Source organism: Nicotiana tomentosiformis, chromosome 9, assembly GCF_000390325.3.
Source record: "Nicotiana tomentosiformis chromosome 9, ASM39032v3, whole genome shotgun sequence".
NCBI lineage: Eukaryota > Viridiplantae > Streptophyta > Magnoliopsida > Solanales > Solanaceae > Nicotiana > Nicotiana tomentosiformis.
In genome coordinates this window covers 76,916,973-76,930,179 of record NC_090820.1, presented here as the reverse complement: position 1 = coordinate 76,930,179, position 13,207 = coordinate 76,916,973, and the positions used below count along the sequence as shown (strand labels likewise).

General features: G+C 40.1%; 1 protein-coding gene across 1 annotated transcript; it reads left to right on the top strand.

The window, feature by feature from the left end:
- The first annotated feature begins 11,456 nt into the window (after positions 1–11,456).
- LOC138899035 (uncharacterized) lies at positions 11,457–11,837 on the top strand. Its single transcript, XM_070185147.1, has one exon. It carries the CDS (start codon positions 11,457–11,459, stop codon positions 11,835–11,837), a length of 381 nt encoding a protein of 126 aa, XP_070041248.1.
- The last annotated feature ends 1,370 nt before the right edge of the window (positions 11,838–13,207 follow it).

Here is a 13,207-nt window from a genome sequence, read left to right as displayed (position 1 = left end):
TTGAGGTAGCGTAGATGGCTCGAATTACTGAAGGATTATGACATCACTATTCGTTATCATCCGTGCAAGGCAAATGTGGTCGCGGATGCCTTAAGTAGGAAGGCAGAGAGTATGGGTTGCTTGGCATTTATTTTAGCAGAGGAGAGGCCACCAGCTTTGGACATTTAGTCCTTGGCTAACAGACTTATGAGGTTGGATATTTCAGAGCCCAGCCGAGTTCTTGCATGTGTTGTTGCTCAGTCTTCATTATTGGGGCAGATCAAGGCCCGATAGTTTGATGATCCACACTTGGCAGTTCTTAGAGAGATGGTACTTCAGGGTGGTGCCAAGGAGGTTTCTATTGGCGATGGTGGTGTTCTGCGACTCCAGGGCCGTCTTTGTGTTCCTAATGTCGATGGCTTGAGGGAGAGGATTCTAGAGGAGGCATACAGTTCTCGGTATTCTATTCATCCAGGTGCTACGAAGATGTATCATGACCTGACACAGCACTATTGGTGGCGGTAGATGAAGAAATATATAGTTGAGTATGTGGCTAGGTGTTTAAATTGCCAGCAGGTGAAGTATGAACACTAGAGACCAGGTGGCCTACTTCACCAAATGACTATACTTGAGTGGAAATGGGAGCGCATTACCATGGACTTCGTGGTTAGGTTACCGCGAACCTTGCAGAAGGTTGATGTAGTTTGGGTCATTGTCGACAGATTGACCGAGTCAGCACACTTCATTCCGGTTGTGACTACATATACTTCAGAGAAATTGGCCCAGATTTATATTAGGGAGATAGTTCGGTTTCACGATGTGCATGTTTCCATCATATCTGAAAGAAGCCCTTAGTTCACTTCACATTTCTACAGAGTCGTACAGAGTGAGTTAGGGATTCGTGTAGAGCTCATCATAACATTTTGTCCACAGACCGATGGGCAGTCAGAGCGGACAATTCAAATATTGGAAGACATGCTGAGAGCATGTGTGATTGACTTTGGGGGACAGTGGGATCAGTTTTTGCCTTTGGCTGAGTTTGTTTACAACAACAGTTATCAGTCCAGCATCGAGATGGCCCCATTTGAGGCTTTATATGGTCGGCGATGTTGTTCTCTCATCGGGTGGTTTGAGCCCGACAAGGCTAGGTTATATGGTACTGATCTGGTGAAGGACGCCTTGGAAAATGTAAAGTTGATTCAGGAGCGACTTCGCACAGCACAGTCCAGACAGAAGAGTTACGCGTATCAGAAGGCGCGTGATGTATCATTTATGGTAGGCGAGAAGGTTCTCTTGAAAGTCTCGCCGATGAAGGGTATTATGAGATTCGAAAAGAAAGGCAAGTTGAGCCCAAGGTTTATAGGCCTATTTAAGGTGTTGAGGCGAGTTGGGGAGGTTTCTTATGAGCTTGCTTTAACTCCCAGCCTATCAGGGGTTCATCTAATTTTTCACGTGTCTATGCTCTAAAGATATCATGCCGACATGTCACATGTGTTAGACTTCAGCACTATTCAGCTTGATGAGAGCTTGGATTATGAGGAGGAGCCAGTTGCCATTGTTGCTAGGCAGGATCACCAGTTGAGATTCAAGAGGATTTCTACGGTAAAGGTTCAATGGAGGGGCCAACCAGTCGAGGAGGCGACTTGAGAGTCTGAGGAGGACATGCGGAGCAGATATCCACACTAATTCAGCATTTCAAGCATGAATCTAAACCCATTTGAGGACGAACGTTTGTTTGAGAGGTGGAGAATGTAATGACCCGACCGATCGTTTTGCTTTCTAGAACCCCGTTCCCCTAGATAAGATTTCTCGTACATGCTTTTACTGTTTCATGACTTGCGGGGATGGTTGGTTCGGGATTTGGAAGAGTCTAGGTTGGAATCGGAACCCTTGGTTCCTTAAGGTTAGCTTAAGAGGCCAAGTTTGACTTCGGTCAACATTTTTAGTAAACAACCTCGGAATCAGGATTTGACGGTTCCAATAGGTTTGTATGGTGATTTCAGACTTGGGCGTATGATCGGATTGGGTTTTGGATGAACCGGGAGCATTTTGGCGCCAGTTGTGTCACAACCGCACCAGCGATTGGCCAGCCGCAGGTGCGAGCCAAGCCCCCGCAGATGCGATCCAAGAAAGGCCGGTCAGGTTCCGCAGATGCGGCTCCTTCCACGCAGAAGCGAGAGCCCTTCCACAGATGCGGCCCCAGCCGGCCCAGCCAATTCTGCAGAAGCGGGCATATGGTACGCATAAGCGAATCCGCAGGTGCGAAAATCGCAGGGGCAGTGGGATTCACTTAATACGGGACTTAAGCTATTTTTCACTCATTTCCTCTCACTCTTTGGGCGATTATTGGAGCTTCTTGAGAGGGATTCCCACCTAACTTTTGGAGGTAAGTAATTTCTACCTATTATGAGTTTAATACATAGATTATGGGTAGATTCCAACATGAAAATTGGTAGAAATCATGGGTTTAGATGAAAACCCTAGGGCTTGACAAAAATGAAATTTTACCATGAAATTGACCATGGAACTTAGTGAAAATCATATATTTATGTTCTTAAGGTTATGGGTAACAACGTTTTTTGAAAGTTTCTAGAATCCGAGCACTTGGGCCCTGTGGTGAATTTTAGAAATCTTGCAATTTAGGTTGGGTAATCATTTACATGATGGAACTATGAACTTTTGAGCATAGATTGATTAGTTTATGTAATGTTTGACTAGCTTCGAGTTGCTTGGCGTCAAATTTGGAGGTTTGAGCGCGTTCTTGAATTGAGAAGTAGGCTTTGAGATGAGATAAGTCTCCTTTCTAACCTTGTAAGTAGAAATTAACCCCATAGGTGAATTAAATATATGTGTGTACCTATTTGTGGGGGGTTACGTACGTACGAGGTGATGAGAATCCGTACGTAACTACTACTAAGCTATTGTCTGGCTAGTTTAGGAACCGTATATTTCCTTATTCGAAATGTTTGTGCCCTTACTTGCTAATTCAATTACTCGAATCATGTTAACATTTGACATACAGAATTCAAAAAAAGGCTAAGTTCACCAATTTAAAGAATTTATTAGAATACTTGATTGTAAATGGGAATACGTGTTTCCTTAAAAATAATTGCTATTTGTGGATCGGGCCGAGCGCCTCGGTAGTAAATAGATACATCTATGGTTTACGTCGTTCGACCCTCTGACAATGCACAATTTAATATTATGTTGGACCAGGCCGTATGACCTCGGCATAATTGCGCATGTTAATTATTTGGAACTCTCCGTGATTTATACTGCTTAAATGCCTTGAAATGTAAGTTGTTAAATGATATCACAGAAATTGAGATTTTAATTATGAAAGAAGAACTTATATCTTCCCGTTATTGAACTGTCAGTATTATTCATGATATCCATACTTAGCATAACACTTTAATTACATTATTGTTGGCCCTAGTAAGTGTCAAGTCGACCCCTCGTTACTACTTCTTAGAGGTTAGGCGGGATACTTACTGGGTGCATATTATTTATATACTCATACTACACTTCTGTACTTAATTATACAGGATCTGAGGCTGGTGCATCTAGTTACCCACCCAACGTGCATACCTGATCTTGGACCGAGACTTCACGGTTAGCTGCCCCCTTCTGAGCAGCTCAGCAGCATGCCGGAGTTTCTATTTTTTTTTAACTATCTATTCTGTTTCAGACAGTAGAAATATCATCTTTTGTATATTCCACTAGTTATCCACACACTTCTGACACTAGATCTTGGAACGTATTAGTAGACTTTGATTTTTGGATTGTAGTTCAATAGTTATAACTGCTTTTAGATGTTTCAGTTTGTTTGCCTTAAAAATCCGTTATTTATCAAATGCTTTAAATGTATGTAAAGCTAAATGTTGGAATTGCTTAATAAAGAAAAATAGTAAATCACTAAGTTGTTCACTGTTATCTTGTCCAGCAAGGGTGCTGGACGCCATCACGGCCTGACGTGGAGTTGGGTCGTGACATTGGAGGTGGACTCTAACCCTTGCCGCAGCTCGTCACTACTTTCAACCTAAGATTATGTTTATTACTTATTGAGTACATGGAGTCGGTTGTACTCTTACTACACTTTTGCACCTTGCGTGCAGATATTGGATGCTGATGTTGTTGCGTTTTATTTCATCTCTTCTTAGTTACATATTGATATTGTTGTTCATAGAATTTTGTTTAGTCATTACATAAAGTTAGCAGGTTTTATTGACTACTATTTTTTTAAGCTTAGTTTTGACCATTTTGACATTTGTTAATTATACAAGCAAATAAAGAAGACAGTAGATTTGAAGTAGAAAATTCATAAATGGACATCTAAAGCTGAACAATAAAATGCGGGCCAAAACAATTAAACAAATTTCAGCAGCCCAACAGAATTAATCAACGGACCCAATGGTCATTTAATATCAAATGGGTGACAAAGTCTTGGGTCAAAATAACCAAAGACGGGTCAGTAGCTCAATTGTAAGTAGCTAGCCCATTTCCTTTTAATTCGGCTAATACCAATAAGAGTTGGCCCATTTTCTTTTGATAACAAAGCTGCCCATTTTTTAATATAACAAGTTGGACCAAACTTTCAAGTGTCATTCTTCCACTAATTAAATTCAATGAAAACTAGATTTCTTTTCCTTTATAATTAAAATAATAAGAAAACTTAATTATCTTAATAATTAATTTAAATGTTAGGCAACTAGTAGGCGCGTCATAACTTTTTTCATTTATGGGCTCGCTTGCGTATCGTGATGTTTAATATTTAGTAAGTTAATCAATAATCTCAATAGCTTAATTAATTCCTAATTTAATTAATCCCTTGTTCTAATCGTGGACTTGCTTGCGTAGCGCGATAGTGGCATTTAATAATTTTCTAATTAATTTCATCAAGTAGAAAAGTACTACAAATAATTGATTGTCATGATTTCAGATTTGCTTGCGAGGCGCAATTATGATAAGTTAATCAATTTAATTTTCGATTACGCATTCTCTTGCATAGCGTGGTTAGGACAACGTAATATTATCCAATCATTCTTTAACAATATTAATAATCAAGAAATAAAAGCTGATAGGTAAAATATGGAAATCATATAATGCACAGTTTGTCCAAAATTAATCCAAGCCAAGTTTATTTCAATAAAGCGACCGTGCTAGAACCATGGGACTCGGAGAATGCCTTACACTTTCTCCCCGGTCAATAAAATTTCTTACCCGGACTATATTTTCGCAGACCAATAATAATATAGTCAAACCTTCCTTTGACTAGGCATTCAAATAAAAGGTGATTTGGAACACCCAAAAATTAATTTCAAGAGGCGACTCTGTAAATAAACAATCCCTACTCAAGTTTGTCACTTTAATTGGAAATACTCCTTAACCCATAATCTACACATATATCTTTTGGGCCTAGTTCTGTTTTAAGACAGGTACATTATTGAGACCATTATGTTCATGTTATGTGCTACTTGTTGCATTATTTTGGGAGGCATGCATGTTGGCCGGCTTTAGGGTAGATCAGTTGAATGAGTAGAGAGAAATAAAGAACATTCTCCTGATTTCTGTATGAATGTGCGTTATTCTAAAAAAATGATAAGGTCTTGTGCGTATGGTTTTAAGGATTAATTTTTTAACAAAAAATCAAAAAGAGAAAATTAGTCAGTTTCATCGAACTATGTAGGTCTGATTCTCATTACTCGGTGAGATACGTAGGCAACCGCCATCGAGTTCGGCACCCTATTTTTCAAAAAATAAAATACAATAAAATTATTACTCGGGTGCATGAATTTTTTTGAGAAAATAATTTTTTAAAAATAGCTATTTTTGGTCACTTTTTACCGTTTTGCCCTTATGTCTGGTCATTTTTTGCCGAGATAGCCTTAAACCTTCCACGGAAGCGCTGAAAGATTGTATTTGTAAAAACAAAAATTTCATTTGTTTTTGTCTGCCTTTTACTGCGTTCCCTTTATATCTGGTTGTTTTTGCCGAGACAGCCATAAAATCTTTCTTGGAAGTACTGAAGGGTCATTTTTATAAGAATGGTTACTTTGTACATTTTTATTCACTTTTTACCATTTTACCCTTTTATATGGCTAATTTGCCAAAGACAACCTTAAACCTTCTACGGAAGTACCGAAAGGCTATTTTTATAAAAATAGCCATCATTTCTAGTTTTGTGTGGTCATATTTATCGAGACAACCTTTCGACCTCTCTCGAGAGTAACAAAGGGTTATTTTCGTAAACATAGTCATTTTTGTATACTTTTTATCATTTTGTCCCTATGTTTGGCGTTTCTGCCGAGATGGCCCTTTAAACTTCTCTCGGTAGTACCAAAAGATTGTTTTCGTAATAATAACCATTTTTCCTACTTTTTATCATTTCACCTTTTCTGTCCGGCAATTTCAAAAATAATAATGAAAATAGATTGAGTCCTAAATTGGCATTTTCCTAAAAAAAAACTACATATAGTTTAGGTTGGCCTTGACCTCTTTTATCTTATTCTTAGGTTCACATGGATTCTCAACAAAGAAGCAGTCAGAAAAGGGTGAGGGACGAGATACCTCCTATGTTCTTAATCAAAGATATCACCCCCGAGTAGTCTCAATAATTGGTGGGCTAGTTTCGCCACATGGGAACATCATATTTTTAAGCACCTCAAGTTTCTTACGAACATAATGGGAGTTAAGCCTAATAGAGATTTAATCGTGGCCCTAGTGGATTTTTGGGAACTTGTAAACAATGCCTTCAAGTTAAAAGGTTGTGAAAGGATGCCTACATTAGAAGAATTAGGGGGGTTTACAGGATTGGGGATAAACCTTCGTGAGAAAAAGCATGCGGCTCCTAGAAACGTTGGCGTGAATAACTTTTTGAAGAAGTTATGCCTCCGTCGAATTCCAATGGGTTACTTGAACGAAGGTTGGGTTCCATTGGTATATTTGTATGACAAATTTGGGGATGTGAAAGGGTTCGAGAACTTCTCGGGCTCAAAATTAGTAAACCATTTGCGTTACGACGCCTAGAGGGAGTTGAGAATCTTCGCTATTGTGATATCTTTTCTGGGAATCATGGTCTTTACAGAGCATGGTGGGCACATCAAAATTCGATTGGTTGTGGTCGTCTCATTTCTACAAAGTAGCAAGTATCATACTATTCTTCCGATGATTCTGGGAGATATTTTTTGAGCTTTGACCCGTTGCCAAGAGGGCGAAGATTACTTCGAGGGATGCAACATTGTGTTGTAAATGTGGTTCATAGAGAACTTTTATCATCATCCAATAGTAGTAAAATTCAGTTATAATTGGATGAATTACATTGGATGTCACCCAAATAGGGCCGCGAGTTGTAATCATCCGGAGGGGATAAGGGCCTCGTGGACACTACTTGGTTCATTGATTGCTGATAGAATCACTTGGAACTATTATTGGTTCCTTTCCGCTAGGATCATGCATATGTCGACATATCACCAATTCGTTATACTCATGAGTCTCAGAGGTTTCCAACCCTACGAACCCCTACGTGTCATGCGCCAGCTAGGGAAAGAGCAAAAGAGGCCCCATATTGAGTACATGCATCCCTTTGTGTTGGAATTCAAGGTAGAGGAATTTCCAAGGGAGTCATATGCACAAAAGATTTGGTTCGGTAGTAGGTTTTTTGACATGGAAGAGATGGTAGCCGATCGTGAATGGGGAGAGGTGAGCCTCACGTCTATTGAGTCATTTCACAATCAGGCGATCCCGAAGCAAAGGCTAGATAGATCCATAAGGAATGCATTTGATTAGGAGGCTGAGAATTGAAATAGAGTTGGGCTCTCCAAGGATATATTGAGTGGTTTCACAATCATGAATGCAGATGTTTTGCTCCATTAATCCAATGCCTAAGGGATCAGATAGGGGGAGTTGAGTTAAACAAGGAGTGCTAGATCGCCAAGTTTAAAAAAGAAAGACGTCACTACCAAAAGGTGATCAATTGGTTGGGGGGGGGGGTCACTCGAAGCTCGATGCTAGAGTGATATATCCTTGGAGAATGAGCATGATGCAATTGATCTAGACGAAACCCGTGGTCCGCAAAATCAAGAGTGACATTTAGCTTAGGATCACATTAAGGAAAAGATCCTCGAGGTAGACACATATACCTCCTGATCATGCAAGACTTTCTAAGGAATGACACCTGAGCGGTTTGCAGAAGTATCATTGAACGTCGCCCGTCACATATCTGCAGACTTAGAGAAGATATATCGCGATGTTGGGGGTCAGCAGCAGGAATAAGTGCCTTGACTTCAGTGATGCCGGTGGATTCTCATGTAGAGATCACAGTCTTCTTTTAGTTGGAAATCCACTTGGATTGTTCTTTTGTTGTCTTTGAGTTTGTAAGAGTCTTTTGGTGTTTTGAATCTTGTTGTTTTACCTTTTAGTTTAAAAAGTCATCTAAAAATCAATGAAAAATATTTTATTTTAGAAAAATTCAAATCGAACCAAAAATATTTTTGTTTTTGTATATATATATATATATAAAAAATTGGTCATGTCCCTGAACTACGTAATGATCTGATTCATGCGGCGACATGATACATATGCAACCTACAAAAGGTTCGATTGAAATATTTTTCAACGAATCTAAAATGAGGGATCAAACTTAGGTGAATGAAAAGTAAAGTGAAAAAAGAGAGAGAGAGAGAGAGAGAGAGAGAGAGAGAGAGAGAGATAGAGAGAGAGGAAAAAATATGAGCGTCAATAAGAAGCAACCTTATAAGCCAGAATGAAATATAAATCCTTCCAAAAGTATGTTAGAAGTGGTGATAATGTTAGAAGCATGGCATATTACGTGTGATTCATATCTGTAAAAGGCTTAACCCTACCACGTTTATTGTCTCTTACCCAGTAAGCTTAAGGTGGTTGGTTTGTGGTAAAACTAGCAACACATCATTACATCACTATTTCTAAGGGAAAAGTAACAATGCTAACAATGATGAAATCGAGCTGGTTAGTGACGACCCCCAGGGTGAGGCAGTTGAGTAAGACTCAAAGGAAGTAAGAAGATTGAAATAGCAAATGTCTGATGTGTATCAAGCTTGGGTCATCGGTCAGCTTCTGCCTCAAGGTCCCTCAAAGGGAACTTTCACCATACCCCTGGCTACTCAACCGCCACTCCATACAATGAGCGATCACATTCTACCACCAGGGTATGTGCCAAATTAAAGCTTCCCTGCTACCCCTGGTACCTCTAACGTGCGACCTTCAGCTGCACCGGTCAGGAACACCCCCCCTCGTCGTAATTAAAGAACCGACATATACATTCCCGCCACCACCTCTTGTGACGAGGCCAAAAAATGAGCCACCATATCATGCTTATCATGGCCAATACTACTATCCAGATATGGCTTTTAGGGTCTCAGCTACATAAAATCAGACTCCTCAGTACGAGTCACCAGTGGAAAATGAAAAGCATGTCAAGACGGGTGAGCTAGATGAGATGGCCAGAAAAATGAAAAGTCTTGAGAAAAATATAAAGAACATACAAGGACTAAGTGGTCAAAAAAGCATTTCATTAGTGATCTATGCATGTTCCCTCACATCCATTTGCCACTAGGGTTCAAGACCCCAAAATTTAAAAAATATGATGGACACGGTGACCCTATCACCCACTTGAAAAGGTACTGCAACCAGCTGAGAGGTATAGGAGGAAAAGAAGAATTTTTGATGGCTTATTTTGGGGAGAGTATGGTGGGAGTAGCCTCAGAATGGTTCATTGACCAAGATATCACTCACTGGCTTATTTGGGACGATATGGCAAATTCCTTCGTCAAACAATTTCAGTACAACATTAATATTGCGCCAGACCACAATTAACTATCCAATTTGAAGAAAAGGCTGACTTAAAGCTTTAGGGAGTATGCCATCAAGTAGAGGGAGCAAGCGGCTAGAGTTAATCCACCCATATTTAATCACGGGTTGATCACTATTATTCTGGAGGCTCAAGAGCCTGATTACTTTCAGAACAAAATGTCTGCGATAGGAAGACCTTTTGCAGAAGCGATCAAAAAAGGGGAGATGGTCGAAAATGTCCTCAAGACTGGCAGAATTGTAAGTCAAGCAGCTCTCAAAAATACAACCCAAGCAATCCAAAATAGGTCGGGAAGTTTGGAAAATAAGTTCAAAGAGGGGCATTGCACCCTTATGTGCAAGTTCAGCAGGGGCAGTCCAACTACCCTCAACATTGCTACCCGCACAAATTCCTCAATACTCTATGGACCCACTATAGTACACAGTGTTTAATGATCAGTCTTATGCCCGGCTTCCCAGTCAACAGGTACAGGCTCCAGCTCCAAGGATTCCCCGACCTTAGCAGCAAAATTTTTGGGCACTCTACAATGCTCGTCCTAGAACGGATTATGGTCGAGAGTAGAGGACGGTGGAAATATTCACTCCATTGGCTGAATCATACTCTAGTATATTCTAGAAGTTGAAGCAGATGGGCGTGATTAGACCCATCGCTCCCCACCATATACATCCTAATTCACATGGATTTCAAGCAAAAGCTATATGTGAATATCATTCAGGTGCCCCACGGCATAACACTGATGACTGTTGGACTCTGAAAAGAGCCTTAGAAAGACTCATCGCTGAAAAGTTGATTGTGATAACAAATGGCGAGGATCCTCATAATGTGACAAACAACCCATTGCCAGCACACAGTGATTTTCATTTTGCGGGAATGATTGGCCGAGATCAAGAATTCAAGTCGGTTGGTCGAGCAGTAATGATAGTGGGAATGATTCAAGAAGGAACAGGATTAGAAGTAAGTCCAAGTTGAGATATGTTGTTGATTCTGAAAGGTGCCCATAGCTTAGAAAATGCAACTTTAGTTGTTCCAAAAATCTCGAGGTTAGAAGTCCGCTCCAGTGTTCCAAGCCCGAGGTTGTATGTCTTAGCAGGCAATCATATCATGAGGCAGAATCAAGGTGGTACAAAACGTATAACAGAGCCGATCATACTCAAACTAGTCGTGCAACCCAATGAAAAACACAAAAACCATTCCTTGGAACTACAACAAAACTGTGGTGACCTACAAAGGTAAGGAAATCATAGAAGAAGTGGGAAAAACTAGAGGTTTGACTCGATCAAGGAGGTGTTACTCTCCAGAAGAGTTTAGGAAGGCCAAGCAAATCAGAGAAGGCCAAATGCCAATAAAGAAGACAGTCACTGAAGAAGAGGCGGAAGAGTTTTTGAAAAAGATGAAAGTTTAGATTACTCAATCATTGACTAGTTGAGAAAGACTCCTACTCAAATCTCTATGCTATATCTGCTCATACATTCAGAAGAGCATGCCCGTGTACTAATCAAGATCATGAACGAGGCACATATCTTAGAGAAGACCACAACTAATCAGTTAGAGAAGATGGTCAACATATATTTTGAGGTGAACAAAATCTCCTTCTGATGATGAACACCCCGAGGAGGGAGCCGGGCACAATATGGCTTTGCATTTGACTGTCAAATATGAGGGGCACTACGTAAAACAAGTCATGGTTGATAAAGGCTCGAGCGTAGATATATGCACCCTCTCTACCTTGCAAAGCATGAAGATCAATACAGACAGAATCCAACCCGACAATGTCCACATTCGAGCTTTTGATGGCTCTGGGAGAGACACCATTGGGGAAATCAAACTCACCATGACAATTGGGCCAATTGATTTTGAAATTGTCCAAGTAGTGGACATGGAATCTTCTTATAACATTCATCTTGGAAGGTCATGGATTCATACGGCTCGAGTTGTTCCATCCACCTTGCATCAGATGCTCAAGTTCGAACATGACAGGCAAGAAATTATTGTTCATGGAGAAGACGAGTAATCCATTTATAAATACCCGTTAATCTTGTGTATTGAGGCCAAGGAAGAGTGTGATTCCAGTATCTTTCAGGCTTTCTAAGTGGTTGTTGTGGACCATATTAAGGAAGGAAAGCACATTATACATCCTTATCTTTCTGCCACATCTGTAATGGTGGCTACACTTATGCTGAGACAAGGTTATGAGCCAGGAAAAGGCTTGGGGGCATCATTGCAAGGAATTTCAGAACCCATTTCTACGTTCAGTAACAAGGTTACTTTTGGCTTAGGTTTCAGGCTAAGACAAGCAGATAAAGACAAAGCCAAGCACCACAAAAATCATGGGTGGGTCTTGCCAAAACCGGTCCCTCACAGTTTCTACTCTTTTGTCGAGCCACAACTCTAAGAGGGTCAAAATTCCTCGGCGCAAGAAAACATTGATGAAATTTTCCATGGCCTCAACCAGATGTTTTATGAAGTGAATATGATTCAGGTGGGTGAAGGCACTAGTCGTGACGATATGCAATTAATTCGCCTTGATACCATGCTCTACAACTAGGAATTAATTCCCTCCCCATAAGGAAGAAGTCTTGGCAGTTTTATTTTGCAGCTTCTTTTTTGTATTTTGGTTACTTTTAGGGTTGTAACCCAAACTTCTCACTATGATTGTTTTGTTTTGATGTTAACCTTTCTATCCTTTCAAATTCAATAAAAAACAATTCAGTTTCGTATTAAGTTTTGTATCTTTTCCTTTTGTTTAATTCCTGTAATTTTATTTCTATTTAAGTCTTGTTAATGCCCACTTTAATAACATGACATGCATGCGGAATTCATGCCCAGATCTTACAAATTCGTCTAATTTCGAAATAATGCATCAATAGGTTGAATATATGAAGATTAGGTTGTTGAGGAAATAAAAAAAGAATTGGAACAATTTGAAAACAAGCATAATGTAAGGCCTTGTAAAATTTTGTCAAGGAATTTAAGGGTCCGTGGTGCCGAGGAAGGCTTGGGTTGAAGAATGCACTAAGGAGTTGATGGAAATTTTTGGCATAATAAGGCAATTCTGCGGTCTGTTTCACAACCGCATAACCATTTTATGGGCTGCATAAGCATCGCAAAGTTGAGCAGGAATTTTGTTGAATTTTGAAGGTCGCTTTGCGGTCATTTATGCGATGACATAGTTGGTTCGTGGTCCGCACTTTTGTCGCAGAGTTAGCATGAGGAAATTTTGTTGGGTGATTCTGCGGCCCATTCTACGGCCGCATTAGTGGTATGCGGACCATAGACCTGTCGCAAATCGATCCAGAGCAGCCTGATATTTAGGCATCAATTTTGCGATCCATTTTACAGACCACATACCTGTTATACTGTCCATTCTGCGACCGCAGACCT